We start from the raw sequence: 25,393 nt of genomic DNA, 5'->3' as shown, positions 1-25,393 counted from the left end.
CTCCTTCCGCATGCAAATGTACCAAACAAGCACAACCAAGAAAATAATCCAAAGTCATCAAAAATCCATAAACAAAAGTACCAGCGCAAAGGTTCTGATAAACCGGTTGTCCAACAAATACCAAACTGAACCAAAATGCAAGAGAGATTTTCTAAGTGAAGAAAATCCAGAAGTAAAATCACACTAGAAACGAACTAGTATTTGTTGGTGAAGCAAACGGGATATTTTTTAACTTAAGAAACCAGACCATCATTGAGTGACAATGAAGCCAACTGATCAGCAGGATTGCTGGACTGCTGCTGAGGAACATTCCTCAGAACCTCCATCGCCTCTGCAACCTTGGCTTTCAGGGCTTCAGGAGACTCAAGCAAGTGCAATACCTCTGTCTGGTCCATCTCCAAAAGCATACCAGTCACCTTGGCTGCTGTTTCTGGCTCAAGCTGTTCGACCAAGGGATACAAATTTTCGCCGAGCATCTGCAGACAAACCATAGCAATTATCCAAAGGGGAAAGTAAAGCAAAGTCAACACTCACCAGTTTCAACCTCTTAATGTTCTGTTGGCTTCTTAAGAATATAAACAAGACAGAAAAGAGAGAGAGAGAGAGAGCGAGAGAGAGAGAGAGAGAGAGGCATATAGGAAAATTCAATGAGAATTCTGACCTCATCCTCCAAAAGTAAAGTGCTGTGAAAAAAAAAGTATTATCTTTAATGGTATTCAAAAAATCCACTCTCCACCCCATTTTGTAAAATTTGGTTCAACTTTACGTTACACAGTTTAAGAGGGGATGGTTGAGTAAATTATCTCTGCTGCTTGGTAGAGATTGGAGCTATGAAAAAAATCATAAATGTCTCATCAAATTTGGAATGATCTGGTGCTATTAGTATGCATTTCACAATTCACTGCGTTGAACTAAACAAACCCAGCATACTACCTTCTGCTCCTCAGTTTATAGGAACCAAACCTACCCACAAGTAGAACCAAAACAACATTGACATGCAATAGCTTATATTTAACAAACTCTAGATACTATTTCAGTTTAATAGCATAAATTAGTTCGGACATCACAAAAGCTAGGAGTTAAAAGGTGCAACTTATCAGGTGTTCAAGTATTTTAACTATAAAATCTTTGTTTCCAGACCCCATTTTATTTTTTATCCAGAACCCATTTAAAATTCATCTCTTTAGAGAGGAAGCTCAAGCTAATAATTATGGTGATGAAACAGCAAAACAGAAGAGGAGAACTAAAGTGACAATTCCTTCCATGTTCATGGAGGATCAGCTTTAGCTCCTATAGAAGGGGAACCATACCGTCCTTTGCTCTGTTGGAGAAGCATTAGCCAAAGCAGTGGCCAAAGCCCCAACTGGAATTGGTTGAGCAACTCCTGCATCACGCACAGGCATGCCACCCATATCATATGGGACAGAGAACATGCCACCACCTACGCCTGGAAAGCCAGCATCAGGAAGGCCACGTCCTGGAGGATATCGATACCCACGCCCCCTCGGAAACATCTAATATGAAATCAAACTTTGAGCAATTTTTTTGATGAAGAACTTTGAGCAATTCTATAAACACCACATAGAGGACAACGAAATTTTCCACAAACCTGGTGCTGCATCAGTGGAACTGGCTGCTGGCCTTGCTGCAATGGAACAGCACCTCCACGTCGGCCACCCGGACGTTGGCCTTGCTGCCCTTGCTGAACCATGGGCATAAAGAAATTCGGCATAGGTCCCCCACCAGGCCTCATTCCAGGTACAAGTTGCTGCTGATATCCAAAACCAGCCTGACAAGTAAAAGAAAAGTAGATGAGCACCCTTCAAATTTATCCGCAATACATGAAATCCCAAATTAGCTTGGGTAAATAGTTCCAGTTGGCATTACGCATCCTCAATGACTCACGGAAAGGCAGAATTTAAGTGTGATTTGACTACAGGCAAATGAACACAAAAAAGTACAAGTTTCTTTCACTCTATCATCTTTTTTGAAGTTTCTCTGTTTATCTTAGCGTCCTCCTTTACTCTTTAGATCACCCTCCAAAACTACTGAGTTGTAATGACCGGGTATCAGCAACTCAGCAATACCCTCCTCGGCCTAATAAAGCCTCCTACTCACATCAAAAATATAGTCATTTGAATTCAGAGGCGGAACCAGAATTTGAAATGTATGGGTTCCTACAGTAATCTCAAATTGAAGTACAATATTGACTGGGTTCAATAATCAAATATTTGTAAGTAATTAGTGAAGAGAAAAAGCTATTGGGTTCCTGTGAACCTGTAAGTTAACCTTTTGATCTGCCCTGCATCTGAGTTGAAAGGCTTAATAAATATCCATGTCAAAAGATTGCAAGCAATATCCAAACAACCATTTCCAAACAACGTCGGGAAATATGCTAGCAGAGAGAAAATCAAGTATCAATCATAACACGTAGCGTATCAAAAGATATTTTCGCGAGCTTCAGAAAAATTTATAGAGGAGCTTGAGAGCTCTCATTATATTTACCACTCTTATCCCCTAATCTCCAACCACATCCATCACACAAGGTGCCAACTTCAAGTACAGAAAAGACAATCCACAATCCAGGACATCAAATTTGAGACCACTTCTTAGTTAACAAAACATTGAGAACCGCTCATCAATATCAGAAACTACAAACAGAAAATGAGACACCCTACGTTTCAAAAGGTGCTAAGTTACAAGAGCATTAAAACTGAATATCCACAACGATTTCTTACTTGTGGGGGAAGCATGGATGGTGGTGGCTGGCCATAGAATATTTGTTGACCTAGACCAGGACCGCCAGGAGGGTACATAGGCATTCGAGGAGCGACTGAAGATGCCATTCCGATTGGACGCATCTGAGAAAACTGAGCCTACATTATCAAACAATGAAACATGCTATGTATTAGTATCACCATGTAAAGGATTGAGTAAATAAGGGATAAGTTAGTAAAAGCCTCCTAATCAATATATCTAGGAAGCATGGAGCAAAGCTTATATACAAAAGAGGCAAGATAACTGATTGTCACTACAGAGGATAGAATAGCTACACAATTAGAAGAGTTAAATTCACCATAAAATTTTCAAATTTTTTTTTTTTCTTTTTCGAAAAGGGAACTTTTGATCCCTCGGGAAATCAGTTGTAACAACACCCCAAAGGCTTTCTCTCTTTTTGTTTTCCTTAGCTCAGTTGTGAAAGACTCAAAAGAAATTCAATGAATTATAAAACAAACACAATCTTTAAGATGGTAAAAAATTGGTTACTAATTCAGTCAGAAGTGCCAAAGTCAATATATTAGCAAAGTTTCTCTTACAAAATCAGTTAACAAATTCAAAAAGAGATTAGCATTGAACAGAGACGAACTAAATGCACATTTTTTTTCCAATTGTTTAAGCCCAAAGAAAGATGAAAAAAAGTACCTGTAACCTTGCTCTTCTCTCTTCTTTGCGTTGCGCAAGGGCAACATACAGAGGCTTGCTAACGATCATCTTTCCATTCATCTCTGAGAGCTGCAAAGAAAGGAAATTAAAAGTTAAAACTCTACCCTGCCCATGTTCAGTTGATTTTTACTTGCTATTTTAGAGTTAAAGCAACATACCGCTCTTGAAGCCTCTTCAGGGGTTGAGAATGCAACAAATCCTGATCCTTTGCTTACCCCACTAGGATCTCTCATAACCTGTTTGAATAACAGCAAACGTGCATATATCAAAATTGGAGATTTGGAGGTTTATTTTTTTAAAATGAAAAACAGAGAAGGCAACTTACCTTGCATGAAGTGATTGTGCCAAATGGAGCGAACAATTCCTTGAGCTTGTCATCACTAATGCTGTCATCTAAATTTTTAATGTATAGATTTAAACCTTGTGATTTATCAACTGCCTCCTTGGCACTTTGCTCAAATCGATGTTTCAATTCCATTTCCCTCTCTGATTTCTTCTGAGCTCTTCCTACAAACCACTCTTTGTTATCAAATTTGTGACCATTCAGAGCTTCAACAGCTCTAGCAGCATCTTCAGCATTCTCAAAGTTAACAAAACCAAAGGACCTGGAGTTTCCATTTTCATCCTTCATAATTGCGACGCTAGTAATAGCACCAAATTCACCAAAGGTTTTCTCGAGATCTTCTTCTGATGTTGCTTCAGATAAATTTTTCACGAATACATTGGTAAATCTTGTCTTATCCACAGCCATATCTCTTTCTTGCTTACGAACGAAGGGTCCAACATATACTTGCTTATCATTCAGCAGCATACCATTCAGTTTCTCAATAGCTTTTTGGGCAGCATCCTCACTGTCATACTGCACAAACCCATACCCCTTGGACTGACCTGATGAATCCACAGCTACCTTACAAGATAGAATGTTTCCAAATGCAGAAAATGTATCATGTAGTGCTTTGTGGTCAATTGCCTTGTCCAGATTCTAAAAAACAAAAGCAAAAAGAGTAGGTTGAGAATATGCACAGAAGCTTCTGAAGCTATAAATCAGTTGATCAATCCATCAAACAAGCCAAACTCTCTACATGCTCCATAAAAGTACCTTAATAAATATGTTTGCAGTGCCACTTCTTCGTACAGTTGGGTCTCGGTTTGAGTACATTATCCTGATGGGCTTTCCATTGAGAGGAGTAAAGTTAAGCACTTCCAAAGCCCTTGCAGCTGTTACGAGAAAATTTATTGAAAATGTTGATAAGGCCCCAAACGGAAAATAGGGTAAAAGTGTTGAAGAAACACAGTAAAAAACATAAAAGTGAAAGGGAAGGATGACTAGCTAAAGCATGTGTCTTTCCTTATCGCTATTGGTGATGGCTGCCTTTTTTCGTCACTATTGGCGATGCTCACTAACATTTTGCAACAATTTTTATAGGTACATCTTATAGCAGTTTGGACACAAAAAATCTGACGATTAACAGATGCATAGGCAGAATACTATCAGAGAATGATTTGGCCGTTAAAAAGTTACCCTTCATTCCACTTAGACAATTGTGGCTGACATGATAGCATAATATGTGCACAAAGTTTCCCCAACACCACAGATATCAACACAGGAACATACACACACATTTACATACTTATCAAATAACTGAACAGCCAGGCACGCACAAATTCAAAACTAGGTGTAAAGTCAAGCTGAAAATTAATCTAATTATACTCAAATAAGAAAAGAGCTCTAGGTCTAAAGGATATTGAATATCAAGGATTCACAATGTCATCTTATAGAAAAGGTTGAAAATATCTAACATCCAACTAGTTGTAACTTTTTCTTCTGTCTGACAGACATATTATAAGTTTCTAATCGAAAGAAGGAGCCACTGCAGGCAATACAATTGCAGTTGCAATACAGTAGGATAATCAGCAGGTTATTTGCCAAATAATGTTCTGCTATAAACCATCACACACACACAGCAAAAACAATTTCTAATCAAAGAGGTTGACTGTTTATATATAAAAAGAAAAGGGACCTCCTCCCAAAAACCAAAAAAAAGAGACCATCTTTCTCCCACATAATGTAGATGCAGTTCACAACTTAGATAATCTAGACCACAAAACACTCCAGAATTAAAATCATGTGCACGCTAGGCTCCACAATGTATAACCTTTAAAGATATTTAAAAAGAATGATTTACACTTTTTCATTCACAACTCCCAATATTTTCTCAACTTCAATCCACCCCACCAACCCAGTTGTTGCAATTATTAGTCCAAACTTCTAGACATACAAGGAACACCAAAAACAACATGCCTCAATGCAATTGGAGTAGTCCATACGAATCCTTGTTGCTCCGTTTAGACAACTACAACAACAAACCCAGTGTAATCACACAAGTGGATTCTGGGGAGGGTAGGATGTACGCAAACGTTACCCCTACCTTTGTGAGATAGAGAGGTTATTTCTGATAGAGCAACGCGGACTTACACTAATAGAAATAAGATAGCAAAATAACAAGATATAAAACAAATGCAGCAACAGATAATAATACACATTGAAAAATAAGAAATTACGCTATAACCAAACATTACCACCTCCATACCTCTCCCAAACGAAATGGTGCCACACTCATGCGCCTACTAACCTTCTACCCTAATTCTCGGCCACATTTAGACAACTACCAATACAATATCTAAACGTGTTCAACAAATTAGACAATTCAGTTTCAAAACAAACCTAGTATGTTTATAAAGCTAATTCATAAACATAATCGTCTCACCATCTTGTGGGTTGCCATAATTGACATAACCATAACCGAGGGAACGTTGACTAGTCAAATCTCTGCAAACCCTAACAGAAACAACTTGTCCTAACTGATTAAACAGATCATACAGCTGTGAATCAGTCACATTCACATCAAGGTCACCCACATACAGTGACGTCACAAACTGGTTAGGGTTTGCATTCCCACCCTGTTGTCCCTGTGCCTGCTGCTGCACCTGAACCTGCGCCATCACAATTCAACACAAAAAAAAAGAAAAAAAAACAATAATTTTCTTTTTTCTTATTTTTTTTTTCTGACTTCCCTCTCCTCTTTTTATTCGCAGATACAACAAAATCTCATACAAATAAATAAAAAAAAAAGCCGATATCTATCGAACTCGATGAGATTGAGAAATTTGGGATAAAAGATGTACTGAAACCCGAAACCCTAGAAATTTTGATATTTTTTCCGATAGATTTTCTTTTTTGCTTTTTTTTTGTTTTTTTTATAATTTAGATAAAGAGAGGAGAGGGAAGGTGGATAAGTCGGAGCTCCGACGAGAAACGGATCGCCGCCGGCGAGACCGAAAAAGGGTAGAATAGGAAGAAGGATATATTTTAGGGGAAAAATATAGGGCAGCTTTTATAAACTGCACAATTGCAGAACAATGGAATAAATTGGTGAGGGTTTTCTTTTCCTTATAGAAAAAGTTTTAAAAAAATTACTTTGGGTTTGGGATTTTGTGTGTGAGTAAAGCAAAGCCCTAAGATGATTTACGGAGCAAAATATACGCCGTTGGATTAGGGAGGGGAAGAGGGACCCACTTGACGTGGTCCGATGAAATCCCTAGTGTTAGCTGGCAGTTACGATAAGGGGATTTCTTATTGGTTGGATGTGCGACTCATTCAACTTGCTCACTTTTTTTCTTTTTTTACTTTCTTCTTGTTTCTCGAAAACTTTTAAAAATAATATTAAAACTTTAACTAATTCCTCCTTATATTTCACAACTAGCAACATGGGCAAGCCCACCTAAATGTGGTTCGATGCACACCTTCCGCCGGAATATTACACGTTGAATATAGGTTAAATGTTAGTTATTATGAGTATGTTGTTGTTGTATTTAATTTTGCGTATCTTACTTGTAGTGAAAGAAAATTTTTACCCCTTAACAACTTCTTTGTTAAATTTCTTGATTACAAGAACATCGTCGCGGTCTAGCACATTATCGTATTAATGATTCGTGCAGTGAAAAGTTTGTCTAGTCAAGTTAAAAGTTTTTTTTAACAAAATATTTATTTTAGGTGTTAATGTATCTATCAAACTTTATTATAACTTTTTTTAATAGTAGCAGAAGCAGAGAAAAGTTGTTTTCAATAATCACTTTCGAAAATTTGGCTAGACATAAATTATTGCTATAATATTAGCAAATAGAATAGTCATATACAAATGACACTCTCAAAAAAATATATTTACAAAAAACACATTTCAAAATTAGCATATTTTGGGAGGTTGGTCAAGACATGATACAACTTGAAATTGAAGATAGTGTTGTTGTATATTATAGGCTTTATACATAGTTAACCCCCCGCCCCACCCACAATTTGCCGTAGCCAAATTTCTATTACGGGCCCCTCCTTCACGGAGAAAAACACACCCACGATTTCTTCCGATTGTATTCAATACACAGTACCAATTTTTCAAGTCACACATATATCATGAATCAATAGGATCCTGATATGTGTTATTAACTTTAAAAGTACTTACTATAAGTATATCCCACATCGTTTTCAATATATGCCTCCAATACAATAGTTCACTGTCATAAAAAATACCACCGCCAATTACCTATCACCACCACCAATGAAAATCATAACACTACCACTATCAATATCACCAGCCACTACCAAATGCGCAACTGCAAGTTTAAAAGTTTCATGAAAAAACAATAAGTTCATTTTTGGGAGAAATACAAGAAGGAAAGTATAAATCTACTTCCTAAATTGCAAATTTATTCTCCAAGGCTGATAACACGAATCGCATTGAGCTAGGAGTTTAAGCATCATGTGAGCAGCTATTTTAATATTCAAGATCAAAAGCTAGTCATGTCCACCCTGTCTTTTGTGTTGTTTTTAAAAAATATCTTAACAAATTATTGTTCAAATTACCTATTGTTTCCTCGATATTAGAAAATACAGTAATTAAAAGTTTGAAGATCATAACAGCTTAGTGGACGAAAAGTAAATAGCGAGCAATTTCATTGAGGGAAAAAAAAAAGAACGAACAAATTATTGTTCAAATTACCTATTGTTTCCTCGATATTAGAAAATACAGTAATTAAAAGTTTGAAGATCATAACAGCTTAGTGGACGAAAAGTAAATAGCGAGCAATTTCATTGAGGGAAAAAAAAAAGAACGAAGGGTGAAAGATGTGGAAAGGGTTAGGGGTTTCCGTTAACACGTAAAAAATTAAAGGAGGGTGAAAATACAGAAAAAGCAGTTGGGTTTTTTACAACATAACCCAATTATAAAAATTAAATCAATTTTAAACACGTGTCACTTAAATAAAGAATGGCGATGGAAAAATCATTTCACACGATTTTGTGTATACATATGAGTGTCACTTAGGTAAAGTGGTGTATTAAAAATATTTGAGAAAATAATTAGCGAGTAGGAAATTTTCTCGTGAAGCGGATGTATTAGGAAGTCAAATTGGATCATATAAGTGGCATATGGACGATATTGAATCGGGCGTAAGGATATTTTACTTCACTTTGTTTTAGTTATGACATGCCACATACCATTTGGGATAAAAATATTAAGGCCAAACCCATCGACAGGCCCTTGTGGTCGTCCAGATTTTTCACTTAGACACCTTAACTAAATGTTGTTCCATTTGGACACTCGGACTACATTAAATTGGTACCAATTTGACACCTTTTTAACAATCAGCTAAACTTACAAAGTGTGTGTAATACACTTGCGGGTGACGTGACATGCTGACTAATTAAAAGACGACATGTAGCATTTGGATGCAAAATAATAATTTATAAGAGAAAAGAAAAGAAAAAACTATCTTTAGCAAAAAATATATACAAAGACCTATTTTCTAAACCCCACGTACCCCACCCCTCCTTCCCCCTTCTGAGTTACGCGCAGCTTGGTGGACAAGCCACCCGAGCTCCCAAGGGCCGATGGGAAATTTCACAAATAAAGTGAAAATTAGAGAAGGTATACATAGGAATTAGGAATGTTCCAGAGAGTTCTCCCGTTACAAAGTTCATTACCCAAAAGAAAATCGAAATTTCATCGGAATCCGGTGAGATTCCAGATTTGGTCCTTGCTCGATCGGAGTTTGTTTTCTGGGGTCACTCCGGCTTTCGCCGTTAAAGCGACGCCGCCCCTCTCCCCCCTCTGTTTATCACTGTTACGCGACCATCATTTTTGAAGTTGAGAGCGATGACACCATCGACAATGTTAAGGCCAAAATTGATGGGTCATGATTTTTGTGTTTACCGTTGTTTTCATGAATTGGGGTTTTTGCGTTTTGTATATGTTTTTTGCCGTGTTTTTATCGATCAAGAAGCAAATTTTCTGTTTGTGTATATAATGTGTGAGTGGAGATCGATACATACATCACATGTGTGTGGCAATTCGTGTTTTGAATTATGTTCTTTTGGGATTTATGTTCTGCAAATAGTTGAACGGCTCATAATCTAGTGAAGGAAATTGATGGCGTTGTGGTGGCAAGGTGGTGGTTATGGTGGAGGAAGTCTTGGAAGGAAAGAGAAGGAAGAAGAAGACATAAAGCAAAAAATTGTATAATTCAGCCTTCACGCGCCTGATTTGTGTGAAGATCACACAATTTGTCAACTCAGCAAAAAGTGTCTAAATGACATAGTGTAGCTCTACGATAGGTGTCTAAATGGAACAATATTTAGTTAAGGTGTCTAAGTGAAAAATCTGGACGACCACAGGGGTCCGCCGATGGGTTTGGCCAAATATTAATTTAGTAAAATGAGGTCTGTCAGTCCGGAATGACAAATATTGAGTCACTTTGACGACATCAACTTTTAATGGACGATAAAGTTATCCAATTCTGCATAATTCATAGGCAACTTTGACCATGTTTTGTAACTTCATCAAGCATGATAAAGTTCCTTCATACACGTGGATTAGGAGTTAGAAGCAAGCTTCGTGATTCAACAACATATAGCAGTACTTAAACACAAAAGATAAGGTAGAAAATTAAAAATAACTGATATCGATATATATTTTCATCAAAGTTGTCATTAAGAAACCGCAATATAACAAAATTAAAGAAGTCATCTCCAGATCCCATATTTGTCTTGACAGAAGTCCCTGCCATCATAAGCTTTCTTGTGATCACCAAAACAATCGCACAACCGAATTCTTCCTTGATATTCCTGAGACAAACAAAATAAGAATAACAATCAAAATTACTTCAAGCGTGCATATACAAGTAAATGAAGTCTTTTCGAGAAACCAAAAAAATATATAAGTAAATGATTTCATGATGGAAGAAGAAAATGAAGGGCAATCAATTTCAAGAATATGTAGTACTACCAAGGGCTACCAAAAACAACGATACTCGAAAATTAATTTCACTTCTATGTATCTTTTCTTTTTCTTCAATTATGTTGTTCTCGAAGTCATTTTTTTTTTTAAGCGAGAGAAAAATCTATAAATTTAAATAAACGCATAAACCCTTTTATACAAGAAAATGAAAGATAACGTAAATGAAAAATGAGCAATCCTGAAAAAAGGAAAGTTATTGAAATACAAACGACAAACTTTTCATCATCCAGTCTTTTTCGAATATCTTCCTCTTTAAATGAGTGATGTAATTTTAAAAAATAGACTTTTAAAAATACGAAAAAGGATTAAAACGCCCCTAACGTCAATTTTTATAATTACATCTATTGGACCTAAATTGCTCTTGACGTCAATTTTCGAGTTAAAAATGTTCATCCTTCCACCTACTGGACCCCATTTGCCCTTCATAGTGAAAAATATACTGATTTTAACGGAATTATGAGATGCCACGCGTGGGACTTTAAATAAATAGGTGGTACTACTTATTAGTCTACATGGATACTAGACCAACCCATAAATAAATCGACCATTCAAATTTGTTTGTTCAATAATTATTGGGATTGAATTTTTAAGAATCCACCATTATTAAAGGAGAAGTAATCTGAGTTGAACCTAGATCTGAAATCGATTGGAGCTTGTTTGCATCGTTTTGAACAAAAATTATAGCTTCAAACTAAGAAGACATTGGGATTTTTTAAACTTGTTCAGTCGCAAAACATGAAGCATTGAAGGAACTGGGTACGAATTAATTTTTCTTGTTATTTTGGGTCAACACGGATGAGTTGGGCTATTTGTTGTTGGGGCCATACGGACCAATGAACTAGTGCCACATATTTAATTAAGCCCCATATGTGCCATATTTTAATTCACATTTAAACCCGAAAATTAATAAGGGCAATTGGAGTCCTATAACTGAAACGGAAAAGGCTCAAATATGTCATCGAACTATCAGAAATGGCTCATTTATGCCACTCGTCAATAATTTGGCTCAGTTATGCCATCGAACTATCAGAAATGACTCATCCATGCCATTTTTCTATAGAGTCGGTTTTACAATACCGGATATGACACTTGATCACCAATTAGAGGTCCACATCGTTTAATTAAACCAACACAAATTAAATCCTAAATTAAACTAAAACCTGACCCACAATTTTGTGCTGGTTTAATTAAACGGCATGGACCTCTAATTGGAGGCCAAGTGTCATATCGATATTTTAAAACCATGTTAATGAAAAATGGCATTGATGGCCATTTACGATAGTTTGGTGGCATAAGCGAAGCCAAACTATTGACAATTGGCATAAATGAGCCATTTCCGATAGTTCAATGGCATATTTGAGCCTTTTCCGTAACTGAAAAGAAAGGCATTTCTAACTCCAAAATCAACATTAGAGGCAATTTGAGTCCAATATGCGGAAGGAGAGCAAATTTAAATTATTTCAACTACGTTATAGGCATTTTGACCCTATTTTCGTTAAAAATAAGATAAACAAAAAATAAAGGGAAAAAGGCTAAAATACGAAAGAGAAAGAATTAACTTCATTTTGGTAAATAAGTGCTCAAAGACAAAAAAAAAAAAAAAAAAAAAAATCAATTATTTGACTAGTTAAACTACATTGATAAATTTTAAGATATCTTCATGCTTTTAAGATCTGTAATTTGAATCATGTATATATGTAATCTGAGATAGATTAATGTAATATATTGACATGTCAAAGTAACATATGGTGCCATAAATATATGCCCTAATTCAATTTTGGAAAGTAAATTATGTATGTTTGGACAAACTTCTCATAAATTAGAAATCCTATTTTTAAAATGTTATTTTGTCTATGATGTTTGACAAGTTTTTGCATGTACATAATACTTTTTTTTTTTTTGGCAAATTACTACCGTATATAAGGGAGAATCCACAAACTTTTGTAGTTCTCACACGACTTTTTTGGTCCATTTTACCCCCAAATGAAGCTTTAATTACCTTAAAAAGTTATCACCTATTTTAATAAATTTGAATAGCTATACGGGTTTTCTAATACTACAAAGAGTAATGATTTCTAAAAGGTGACAGTGACACTAGAAAAAAAATCTATTTATTTAACCAAATTTAAATACTTTTTGTCCATTTTACCCCTAATTGAAGCTTTAATTTTGGTAAATTTGAATGACAATAGTTTTTTTTTTTAATGCTACAAGGAGTGATGATGTAAAAAAGGTGATAGTAACTCTATAAAAAAAATCTATTTATTCAACCAAATTTAAAATTGATCAAAAAGTTTGTTATCTTTTTTTTTATTATTATTTTTTTATGAGGAACTGGTTATTAAACTTGTTTCAAATTATTTTATTCCTATAAAATTTATTATAGACAAATAAAAAAATAATCGTGACATTCTCTTTCTACCTCAGTACATGCTTAATTATTAAATTTAAAATTATTTTTATATATAGCTAAAATATTTGAACAAAAGTAATTACATACACGTTTAAGAAATACAATATAAATTTCTTTAAAAAATAAAAAAATAAGGGAGAATACCTAACTTCTGTAGTCCTCACATGATTTTTTGGTCCATTTTACCCCCAAATGAAGCTTTAATTACCTTAAAAGTTATAACCTAATTGGTAAATTTGAATAACTATATGGGCTTTTTAATACTACAAAGAGTGATGATGTGTAAAAGGTGATAGTGACACTACAAATAATCTATTTCTTCAGCCAAATTTAAATATATTTTATCCATTTTACTCCTAGTTGAAGCTTTAATTTTGGTAAATTTGAATAACTATAGGTTTTTTTTAATGCTGCAAGGAGTAATGATGTGGAAAAGGTGACAGTGACAATGTAAAAAAATTTATTTGTTCAACCAAATTTAAAATTTGTTCAAAGAGTTTGTTGTCTTTTATTATTATTTTTATGTGGAACTGATTATTAAACTTGTTTCAAATTATTTTATTCCTATACATTTATTATATACAAGTAAAACAATTATCATGACATTCTCTTTCTACCTCAGTACATGCTTAATTATTAAATTAAAAATTATTTTTATATATAGATAAAAATATTTGACAAGAGTAGTTATATACACGTTTAAGAAATTACTATATAAATTTCTTTAATAAATAAATTAAATTAATAAAAAATGAAAAAAAATATATCATTTCTTAACATGGTTTTTTTTAAGGAAAAGGAAAGATTAAAGTAAGAAAAACAAATAGTTTTATTAACTTTTCAGTTCCTTTTGAATATTTTAATTTGAAGGAACATCTACAAAAATATTTCGTCATATCAAGACTTTTATTTATTTAATTTTAATTGCTATTTTTATTTATAAGTTTAACTTCAGTGACGTCATCATACAACAATTTGTAGCATCAAATATTTTTTGTTACCATAAATATTTTATTTTCCCCCAAAAATGGTTTAGTCAATGTAAGTTCAATTGAGAAAAAAATAAACAGGCTAATCCAACATAAGGTAAAAGTCAATTTGAATCATTAGAGACTTTTACCCCAAAAGATTTCAGTATAATAAAAAGGAGAAGAACTTTGGTGGATGCATTTTTTTGAAAATAAAAAGGAAGTCTAAATATACTCTAAGAAAAATGTTGTTTTCTAACTTACAAAAACTTTTATATGATTCAATATTTTAGAAACATTGAGAATTATCGAACTACCTTTACAACTAATATAGTGTTACAAAAAAAAAAAAAAAAAAAAAGCAAGAGTAGCAAATTAAAAAAAAAAGTAATTATAAATTTTAATGTAGTTTTGGTAAGGCTAAAAATGGCAGATCAATTAGGCACTAGTATATGTTATATTTCCAAAAGTTTGAGTTATGTATTCTCAGTTTGAAACTAGACAGAGTCCTAGTTCCAGCCAAACATCCAATTATTCTAAGTACTAGAGCAACAAGCTGAGTACATCCCCCAATCAAATGAAAATCAACCTATCAACTATTACAGCAAAGCACACCAGCAATTACAAAAAAAAAAAAAAAAAAAAAAAAAGACTTAAGAATAGAAATTTAAAGGCTCCAGTTGACTTTGTAGTTTCTTATCTCCAACTCCTTTGAGGCACACCTCCTGGACAATGTGTTTGGTGACACTATTCACACTTTGGACCGTCTGTTGAAAGATTCTTCTGTTTCTCTCCATCCACACCTGGTATACACTGCATGTTAATGACATTCTGAGGACTTATGCTCTTGCAGTCCTTCCTTTGAACCCCTTGCCATGCTAAGATCCTTGTCCACCCTATACTAGCCCAGTCACACTTGAAGAAGAGCTAATTTGCATCCTCATTCTCTCTATTACACAAAGGACAAGTTTGGTTATCAATGGTACCCCAACTAAATAACTTATCCTTTGCACGTAGTTTTTGATGTGCAGCTAAGGTGTAAATAATGGTCCATTTGGGGGCAACCTCTATTACTACAACTCAACTATCTCTATTCTCCCTTGGAAGAATCACCTCTGAGCTTCAGGTATATTGTTTTTATAGAAAAACATTCAATTGCAGCTCATCAATAGTCATACCTGCTTCACTTACAAACTGCCTGGCCTTCGAGATCTTTTTTATCATCTAGGAAGCTTGTTTAGGGATATCATCTTCCCATATGTTTCTACCCTTCCCATAGTATGTATGACCCCCCAACTTGTCCTTCTTTTTACATAAATTCTAGAAGAGTTTAGTTATAGTTGTTCTATTCCAGGAAAGTAGCTCAATAACATTGAACCCTCCTGCTATTCTTGGATGGCAAACTCTTTCCCAAGCTAGAAATGTCCTCTTTGAGATGCTTGCCTCTCCAATCCATAGGACTGACCTACAAATTGCTTCAATCTTTTCAACCAATTCGTTTGGCATTAAAAATATTTGGCACCAAAAAATTTGAATGCCAAAGAGCACACTCTTGATCGACTGGAGCCTTCCAGCATAAAAAAGCACCTTAGCTGTCTAAGAAGCGATCCTCCCAACCATTTTTTCCAGTAAGTTATGACACTGCATAAGAGCGATCTTTTGATGCTAAGAGGGGCACCTAAATATTTAATAGGTAGATCCCCTTAACAAACCCAAATAGATCCAGTATCTCAATTTGCACCTCCACATCCACACCACCAAAGAACATGGAGCTTTTGTCTAGGTTTGCTTAAAGTCCAGACACTATTGAGAATTACATAAAACTATCATATAGTAGTTGGAATAACCCCTATTTCCTGTACAAAATAACAACAAATCATCAACAAAGCTTAGTTGAATTATGTTCAACTTCTCACACCTACGGTGGAAGTTAAAGTATGGAATCTTTCTGAGCAGTTTAAGCTTCCTAGTTAGAGACTCCATTGATAGGACAAACATAAAGGGCGACAGTGGATCACCCTGCCTTAGTCCTTTCTTAGCTGGCAATGGTCTCGTGGATTGTCCATTTATCTGGATAGTATAGGACACGCTGTAATACATGCCATTATCTATTGAACAAACCTGTCATGGAAGTTAAGAGCCTGCAAAACCTGCTTTAAGAATCTCCAATTCACTGAATCATATGCTTTCTGAATGTCAATCTTTAGCATGCATGTTGGGGATACACCTTTCCCAACATAGCCTTTAACAAGTTCATGGCTAAGTATAATATTATCTGAGATGATTCTGCCATGAACAAATGCAGATTGACTATTATCCACCAAATAATCCATAACACCTTAGACTCTATGAGTGAGAGTCTTTCATATAATTTTATACACCACAGTACAACAAGAGATATATGGGCTTGTACTCCTTAATTGAATGGCTCTTCACCTTTTGAATCAAAGTAATTGCAGCATAGTTTGTAGGTTTATAAATCTCTCATGTTTCAAAAAATTGCAATACAAATGTGGTGATATCCTCTCATACCACTGACCATGCTTTTCTGAAGAATAAGGCATTATGCTCATCCCCCCAGGTGCTTTGTGGTCATTAATACTCTTCGGAGCAGTGACTACTTCTTCTGTTGAGATATTTTCAATTAGTTGTAGCTGTTGGGTCCTTGCCAGAAGTGGTCCCTCTTTCATGGGCTCTGGATTGATAGCAGGTATCTGGTCAATAGCAGTTCCAAGCAAACCTTTATAAAAGTTAGTCACTTCCTGTTCAATGCTCCTCTCATCTACAACTATCACTCCATTAGCTTTTGTAAGACTTTTGATCCCATTACTTGTTTGCCTGTCTTTTTTCATTCAAGCAAAGAAATTGGAGTTATTTAAATCACCCAACTTCAACCATTGATTCCTAGATTTTTGCTGCAAAATGCTTTTCTTAATTAGTAGCCATTTCTCCAGTTGACCATTTGCTTCTTTTCCAACCTCAAATAGATCAGGTTGGTGCAAGTGATCCTGCATTTGAGCCTGCAAATGTTGCAAATGACTTCTGGCATGATACATCTTATCAGTAAATAGAAGCAAGCTTCACGTGGGTAGTGCACTTTTGAAATTCAAAAGTGCATAATACTTTTGAATATAATAAAATAAATTTTCTCATGTGGCGAAGAAGTTGAAAAAGTTTCTCTCTAGAAGCATAATTATAAAATAAATTTAAAATTTTAAGTCAAAGCTAATCTTACTAAACTTTTTATATTTTCAAATTACCATGTATAGTATAGAGAATAACTAACCTCATGCATGGTCAAAAATACATATATTACCCAACTTTTATAAGGTAGCTTGATCTTTCTATTTTGTGATTTTAACCTTTATACGTCACCTTTTTTAATAATTCAATATTTAAAAACAATCTTTAGATAAATTAATGGGAAAATGCATAAAGATACCCTTGAACTTTGTCTCGAATTTACTACGACACACTTATACTTTAAAGGGTTCTATTACCCTCTTGAATTATTTTGAAGTGTAATTAATTTCACCTTATTTCCGATACGTCGAAGGGGTCATATTACCCCCTAAACTATTTTCAATTTTTTCTATGCTCTTTTAAGATAATTTGGCCAAATACAAACCATCATTTTCTAAACCTTTGTGGGTCAGCTTTTTCTCTAACCCGGCGCATAATAGAAGCATGGTGCACCGAGCTGTTTTTTGTTTTGTTTTGTTTTTGTTGTTTACTTTCTTAAAATTTTAACTTACGGAAAATAAATTTTTAAAAATTTGGTCAAACAACGGCAAACGAACTATCCGATTGCGGGCGGGGCCGGTAGACTAACAAAATCCTAGTTCCCACCGACCCACTTGGCGGTTTATGGGTCTATCTAACGGTCACTCTCACGGCGTTATGAAAAAGTAAAACAGAAAACCTCACACGCAAAGCCACGCTTTTTATTCCGCTGTCTAACAGTGACTATTCTTTTTCCTCACGATTCTTGTCAATCGCGACATTAATTATAAAGGCATACTAAACACAATTTCCGCGCAAAATGTGTTAGTTCTCTTTGAATCAATCAGATCAACCGAATTTCTCATCCTTCAATTCCAATAATGGAGTCCGTTCTCAATTTCAACTCAATTTCTCCAAATTCCGTCCTTAATTATCGCCTTTTCGCGTCCACTTGCACGGCCCGTCCCGTTACAGGAGATCTCTCCGTTCCTAAATCTCGCCGATATTTACCTCAACGAGAACTTTCTAGATCTTTCCGGCTAGCGTCTCTTCCTTCCACGTCAGCTAATGCTGCTGCTACTTCTTCAAATTCTCAGCCTGTAAGTGACTCTCCTTGCTATTCCTTGGTTGGTGTATCTTTTTTTTTTTTTTTTTTCTTTCCTAGTTATGTTTCGGATTTACACAAGAGAATGTCTCCATTTACTGTAAATATTAACCACGGTGAAATGAAATTTCTTAATTATGCTGATCCGTGTAACGGGAGTTAGCTAGCTCTCTGTTACTATCTATACCTGGTTTTCAGAGAACACAGGTTATCTTCTTTATATTAGATAAAATTCATGGCTGCGTTTCCCGTTGATCGAGCAGAAACATGAAGTTATGATATTCATATTCAACAGAGAATTTCAAAACAAATATTCATATTCAACAGAGAACTGTGATATAGCAATAATTAACACTTGCAACACTCAGGGTATGATTTAGTCTGCTGCATCAGATGTCTAGCTTTATTTCTCCTATAATTAACACGTGCAACACTCGTACAGAGGCGGATCTAGGATTTTTAGAACATGGGTGCACCACTTAACAAAGGAGAAAGAAGGAAGTATTACGTGTGAAATTGATCCCTATCCCTTTGGGTAATAACTCGGCATTCAACCAAGTGCACCATTCTGCCTTTTTGTAGCATGGGTGCCATCAGATAATATTAGATCAATTATGTACTTTTAAAATAACTAGTTTGTCCGAAAGACCATGGATTTATGTGCACCATAATTTAGGCACTAAATCCGCCCCTGGACCGTATGCTTAGGTTTTGCCTCATAACCCGAATGCTCCTTTTGTTTCCTTTAAACTGAGGAGTAGCAACAGTTCCAATTGTGGACTTTTTTTCATTGATATCTACAACAAACTAAAATTTAACCCAATATCGAAACATTTCACATCAGCACGTACAAAGGTGGTCAAGAGTAGGAGGAGAGGGAGGTCAGGATTGAGGTAGAAGAACTTCTTTGACGCTAACCTATCCTTATTTTACTAGTTTCTTCGGTAGGAGAAATTTCTCCAATGTTGTGACTTGCTCAACCTAATGAGTTACTTTTCACTTCTCAGCCAAGAGACGGACATTACTCAGTTGGTGACTTTATGACTAGGAAAGAAGATTTACATGTAGTAAAAGCTACAACTAAAGTTGGTGAAGGTACTTCTGGATTTGCTTCCCCCGTTTAAAGTCTAAAGATTATATAGAAATTTGTTTTTGATAAATTAAAGCGTAGACATGCTAATAATTCTGTTTTCCTTTATTTCTGCAATATGATGTGCAGCCCTTGAGATGCTTGTGGAAAAAAGAGTTACTGGGCTTCCTGTAGTTGATGATGACTGGAAATTGGTAATTCCTCTTAATTTACTTCCATAATTTCTTGGAAAGATGTGTGTTAATTGCCTACTTAGTCCACTATTTTTCATGTGTGGGATGATCAGTATTTCTATTTATTTCAGTGCATATTTCTTCTCTTATCCTTCAGTTCTAAGCCGTGCTTCGATAAAGGGATTATACTCTTGCAGTGTTCATAAATTGGTTCCATGAGCGCTGGAAAATGTCAATTCATGATTGCATTAGATATTCTGCAAACAAGTACAGTCTCAGCTTTGTGGGTGAAAAGTATGAGCAAGGGATACTAATATGTGAAAGGTTTCGCATTCATTTTGTGTCCTTATTTTGGGGCATAGGGAAATCATCCTGACAGTTTGCTTCTTCCATGAAGAGACGAGAGGGAAGTTTATTCCTGTATTGAAGTGATACCGACAAGAGGGTTGCCCAGATGGTAAGCACCTTCCACCTCCTACCCAAAGGTTGTGGGTTCGAGTGACCAAAGGGAGCAAAAATGGGGGAGGTCCTGGGGGGAGGGGTAAAAAAGAAAAAAAGAAAAGAAAAGAAAGGTGATACCTTGTGCCAGGATGTCTCTTCACTGGGCCAAGTGTAAGCTGAATGTTAACAATTTGCAACGCGAAGTTTCATGTTAGCCATGTTGATGAAGAAACAATGAGCTGAGAGGGTGTGGACAACTCTTCGGATTAGTCAATCCAGAAGATATGTCATATCTTCTATCATCTTTTCATTATGTGGCTAATAATTAATAAACAAGCTTATTATTAAACAGGCTTTTTCTTATAACTATGAAGGAGAGCTGCTGGGTAGTCCAACGGGAGTTCTGTTGACTTCTCTGATCTGACTTGGTATTGTTCAAACTGTTTAAGCAACCCCAGATAGAAGGTGAGAGATGTCTGGAGGCTCCCCTGTGACAGACACTTCATTTATCACCTAGTACTCCGACTTGGTCTTTCCGCTTCTCCCTAGTTCCCTTTAAACGGGATGCTTTCCTGGTATATGAAATCCTATTGCTAATTGCAACTACGAGGATATGGTAACCAAAGCAGTTCAGAGATGTAATACTAGCTAACTTCTCAATTTGGCGCGCAAATATCTTGTTGCAATAACTGGAAGAGGACGGGGTTGGAGTTGGGGTTGGGGGTAGAGGAGCTTTGTGGTGGACTGGTAGAAAGGCAATAGTTAGTATGTATCCTTTTTCTTGTGCGCTGGATAAATATATCCATGTTAGAATAAAAATATTAATGGGTGAGACATGCAAATTTTACCTATCGATGTCTCAATAGTAATTTAGAGGTACCTTTGATTCACACAAATTGGTCATCTCGTGAGGTTGAAAAGCCAGTGCTGTAAAGCTACTGCATGTTAGATTATAGCTGAACTCCTCTAAGTCAAGGATCCAAGTTAGATGTGATGTATGCACTTGCTGTCCGCTTGTTGACCCATAGTCCGGCCCCAAGGGTACATGTTGTTGTCTAAGTCATTGTAAGTGGAACTGTCGCGTTGACCGTCTTGAAGTACAATTTTGGGTCGAGCTACAGATAAAATTGTTTGCAAACAACGTCAATAAACGACGGGGTATTTGTAAGTGTCAGAGTGGTGTTGCTGCCATGATCCAGTGAGATTTAGGTTGTTGTCGCTTCGATCCATAAGAAGTATGTAATCATTTACTGCAATATTGCAAAGAGAAAATGTCTTCTCTTGAAATCCATGCAGAGTATAGAGCATAATAGAGTAGAAAGATCCATATGAGCGATACTAACTAGTTTATATTAAGGTTCAGTCGCGTTGGTACCCTTACTGCTGGTCAATTTTTCGCTAGGAGTCTTTAGTTGTAGTAGTTGTTGTAGTATGATAGCTATCTTCATATATATTAGACAACTTGTCTTGCTTGTGACAGCTATCCTGGTTGTTATCTTTTAAAATGAAATTCTCTCTCGCTCCATTTTTTTAAATTTTAAATTTAATAAAATGCTCTCTTTTGGATCAATTTATAAATGCACTGACAGAAGAGGACACTCTGCTGCAGGTTGGCGTTGTTTCTGATTATGACCTACTGGCACTTGACTCTATATCAGGTATCATAGAGGTTCTGGATAAATTTATAATTTTTGCAACCTTATTACTCTTCTGGGAACTTTTCTCTGAATGCTGTATTCTGTTGTTAAGCATGTTTCTAAGTGACGCTCATGAGCAATAATAGAGTAGCTATGATGGGGTAGTTTTCTTGACTCCACTACTGAATCTTTAAATATCTCAATGTCACATTGGTCACATTTTTAAAGTCTCAAGGAAAATAAATAAATATCGAGGATAATATTTATACTTCATTATTCTTATAAGAAAGATATTCTTGTCCTTCATTATATTCACAAAGCGAGCTGTCAAAGTTCTCAATGAGCTGTTGACTATTATGAATAAAAATATCGAGTCTTAATGGGAGCTAGGAATCCTGACCCCACTTTTGGGATTACACTGGGGATGTTGTTGTTGCAATGGGAGCTAGGAATCCAGAAGCTTGACTAGGATGATATTAGCCTATTCGGGTAGGGTCACACAACATACTGCTGAGACTGCATTGGTGGTATGTGACTTCTGAATTTTTAACGAGGCTTGTAATGTTAAACAAGCGAGGTCTCTTCCTCTTGTTTAATGGGGAATCTAAATCTGGACAGATGCAGACACGTCCTTTGGTGCTTTAGTTTTTCAGGTTTTGCTGGTGAAAATATGATTGGAGTCCTGGGGGAAGGGGCTGAGATGAGTAACATTTATGTAGTGCTTTGAAACTATAATAATCAAGGAGCAGCAAGACCAAGGGTTGTTTGCTAAAGAAGCAAAGCTGTAAGGTTTCTCCTGTATTTTGGGGCACGCTACAGTGCGATTGCAATTGCCTCGAATGTATAACTAACATGAAGTTCTTTTATTGGGTGGACAAATTCTATAAATAGAAACACTATCTACACATAGTATTTAGTACCTTATTGTCTAAGTATTCCACAGATAGCTGAGAAATATCTCCCAGAAGGTACAGCAGGAAGCTTTTGTAATCTAAAATGCCCTTTTGCATTAGTTCTTTATTGAATGCATCAGCAGATGGTTTCTTTAATCAGTTGACACTTGCCTTAATGATTACAGAAGTTCAGATTCAACATTGTTGTAGTCTTGCTGAGCTACACCTTTGAGGTTTCTGCCTTTAGAAGAAAAAAAAAAAAAAAAAAAACAGAGAGAGAGAGAGAGAAATAGTGGGAGGGGTTAAGAGAAGCAGAAAAAGATCAGGCTCGGTCCCTATTTTGTGGTTAAATCTGCTTTGACTACTTGACAACTTTGAGATCTAATTGTTAGCTTTTAATCATGCATGTAAAAACTTTTTCCCCGAATGACTATGATGAGTGGTATATAGTCATCGGTTTGACTTTTGATGTATGTGTGGCTACTGTTTCTTTGTATGCTTCCTTGAGTTGAACCCTTGCTAAAAGTATAATTTCCCCTACACTAATAGAAGTTACACCTCAATTTCTCTTCTTCTATTTTTTTGATTTCTTTTTCATGTTGTTGCTCAGGAGCTGGCCAAGCTGACACAAATCTGTTTCCTGATGTTGACAGTACTTGGACGGTATGTCATAATTTTTTGTTCTAATAGTGGATGCCCAAGTTGGATAACATTTTTTATTACTGATATTTATACATGTCGTGGGTTGTAATATGGTTTTATGTTTGTACTTGTATTCTATATTGCTGTTTTGGCGTGAGCTGGGATAATAGTTTAGACATAGATTTGATGTGAAGAATGCTATAATAGTCATTCCATTTTCCTTTGAAAAAGTTAGCTGGACCATCAGTAAATAATTTGCTTAGTTAAGTACATTCCTACAATGTGACTGGATGCCGCGCTCACAGATTTTTGGACATGAAGAATTAATGTCATCATGCTAGGATATAGTTTTTGGCGAGTGCAAGATGTTACAAGTATTCAGGCCATTGTTACTTATGTGTTTGGCTCTTATTTCCGGGGTGGAATTAGGATTGTATCCACTTAAGACTATTCTAAGATAATTCTCTCTCTCTCTCTCTCAAAAAAAAAAAAAAAAAAAAAAAGAGACTGAAAAGAGTTTTCTGGAGCTTACATTAAATAGGTGTCATTTGTAGTGTAGATGGAAATTCTCAGTCCATGAATTATGTTTAAGCTCCCTCTTTATCTTGCTTTGATTCTTGATTTTGTAGACATTCAATGAGGTCCAAAAGCTACTGAGCAAAACTAATGGAAAAGTTGTTGGTGATGTCATGACACCAACTCCATTGTCTGTCCGTGAAAACACCAACCTTGAAGATGCTGCAAGGTAAGCAAACAAGCTTTTGCCAGCTTATTTTCATTAAGCTGTTATAAGATTCTAATTAGCTACTGCAATATGTAATATTCAACTTCTTTTAATGCCTATTTCTGTTTTATATATCCTTTTGGGAAGGCTGCTAGAGACTTGATATGTAAGGCAGAGGATTCTCGCTAATCTTTTCTCCTTCTGCTTGACCATAATATTCTTGCTTATCATCAAATGAGAATCTGGATTAGTCATTTAGCAATTTAACTGTAAAGTTGACTTCATGAGATATTTTGCTGATTTTAGGTTGTTGCTTCAAACAAAGTACCGTCGGCTGCCTGTTGTAGATGTTGATGGCAAACTGGTAATTTGCCTTCTCGCTCTCTTTTTTGGGATTTTTGGTGAATTTGTCAGCAGCATGTAATTTCTGATTAAACCCTGTTAACTGAAATGTGAAGGTTGGGATTATCACAAGGGGCAATGTCGTTAGAGCCGCTCTGCAAATAAAACGCACTATCGATAATATCCAATGACACCTGGTTTCCAGTGCGTACGTTATCTGTTCATGTCAAGTCATGATGCTACCGTATTAAAATATATATTCTCTTCCATTCTGCGTCCTTGGCTTCCTACTATGCCAAGTATGGCATCATTGGGAGAAGGGGGAAGCAGGGGATTACTTTGCCCAAGGATACCTGCTGGTAAGAAAAAACGTGATGCCCGTGAGCTCGAAATCCAAGACAGACATCCGTCTGGAGTCCTTGTTCATATCTGGTTATTTCTGTGGGTTTCACCAAGTCGAGCTTCCCTTACAGAGTCTGATTCGCTATGTAGCAAACATTTGTTATAAGGGGGGCTCCCATATGGATGGACCCCGATGCCCGATAGTACCATTTGTTAGTTTTCAAATTTGTAGTAGTATGATAACTTTAATGATATTTTCTATGTAATGTATTACACTTTGTAAGGAAACACAAGAGTTTGACAACTCGACACTCGATTGCCACGTTATGGCGCAATGGCAAAATTAGATTTTATTGTTTAATTTGGTGTAAAGATATTTCCACTTGTTGTACGCGTCACCTATGTTGTTTCTTTTGCTTTGGTTATCGTATTATTTGTTGTTGTTGTTGTTCTTTTCTTCATTATTTTCAACGTGACTTCTTCTCTACTGTATTTCCTTTTCATACTTGTTTTGATAGGTTTTGCTTGAGCTGAGAGTTTATGGGAAGCAACCTCTCTACCTTCATAAGGTAGGGGTAAGGCAGTGTACACACTATCCTCCCCAAACC

General features: G+C 35.8%; 2 protein-coding genes across 3 annotated transcripts; one reads left to right on the top strand and one right to left on the bottom strand.

Annotated features, from left to right (window-relative positions):
• Positions 1-44: 44 nt before the first annotated feature.
• Positions 45-6,868, bottom strand: LOC132064875 (polyadenylate-binding protein 8-like). Its single transcript, XM_059458025.1, has 9 exons — positions 6,213-6,868; positions 4,544-4,662; positions 3,770-4,426; positions 3,603-3,680; positions 3,424-3,513; positions 2,739-2,876; positions 1,610-1,789; positions 1,311-1,514; positions 45-476 (listed from the first exon to the last, which is right to left on the bottom strand). The coding sequence occupies exons 1-9, from the start codon at positions 6,445-6,447 to the stop codon at positions 234-236; spliced, it is 1,944 nt and encodes a 647-aa protein (XP_059314008.1). The 5' UTR covers positions 6,448-6,868; the 3' UTR covers positions 45-233.
• An 11,271-nt stretch (positions 6,869-18,139) lies between these two features.
• LOC132064874 (CBS domain-containing protein CBSX1, chloroplastic-like) lies at positions 18,140-25,146 on the top strand. 2 transcript variants are annotated; one of them, XM_059458024.1, is made up of 8 exons: positions 18,140-18,479; positions 19,495-19,596; positions 19,721-19,785; positions 21,815-21,863; positions 23,346-23,398; positions 24,007-24,122; positions 24,408-24,465; positions 24,560-25,146. In XM_059458024.1, exons 1-8 carry the CDS (start codon positions 18,278-18,280, stop codon positions 24,632-24,634), a joined length of 720 nt encoding a protein of 239 aa, XP_059314007.1. In that variant the 5' UTR covers positions 18,140-18,277; the 3' UTR covers positions 24,635-25,146. The 2 variants fall into 2 exon arrangements, with proteins under 2 accessions (XP_059314007.1, XP_059314006.1); XM_059458023.1 differs by having other exon boundaries at positions 18,148-18,496; positions 19,509-19,596.
• The last annotated feature ends 247 nt before the right edge of the window (positions 25,147-25,393 follow it).

Source organism: Lycium ferocissimum, chromosome 7 (genome assembly GCF_029784015.1).
Source record: "Lycium ferocissimum isolate CSIRO_LF1 chromosome 7, AGI_CSIRO_Lferr_CH_V1, whole genome shotgun sequence".
Classification (NCBI taxonomy): domain Eukaryota; kingdom Viridiplantae; phylum Streptophyta; class Magnoliopsida; order Solanales; family Solanaceae; genus Lycium; species Lycium ferocissimum.
The sequence above is the reverse complement of the archived record's forward strand: the minus strand, read 5'-3'. Positions and strand labels throughout refer to the sequence as shown.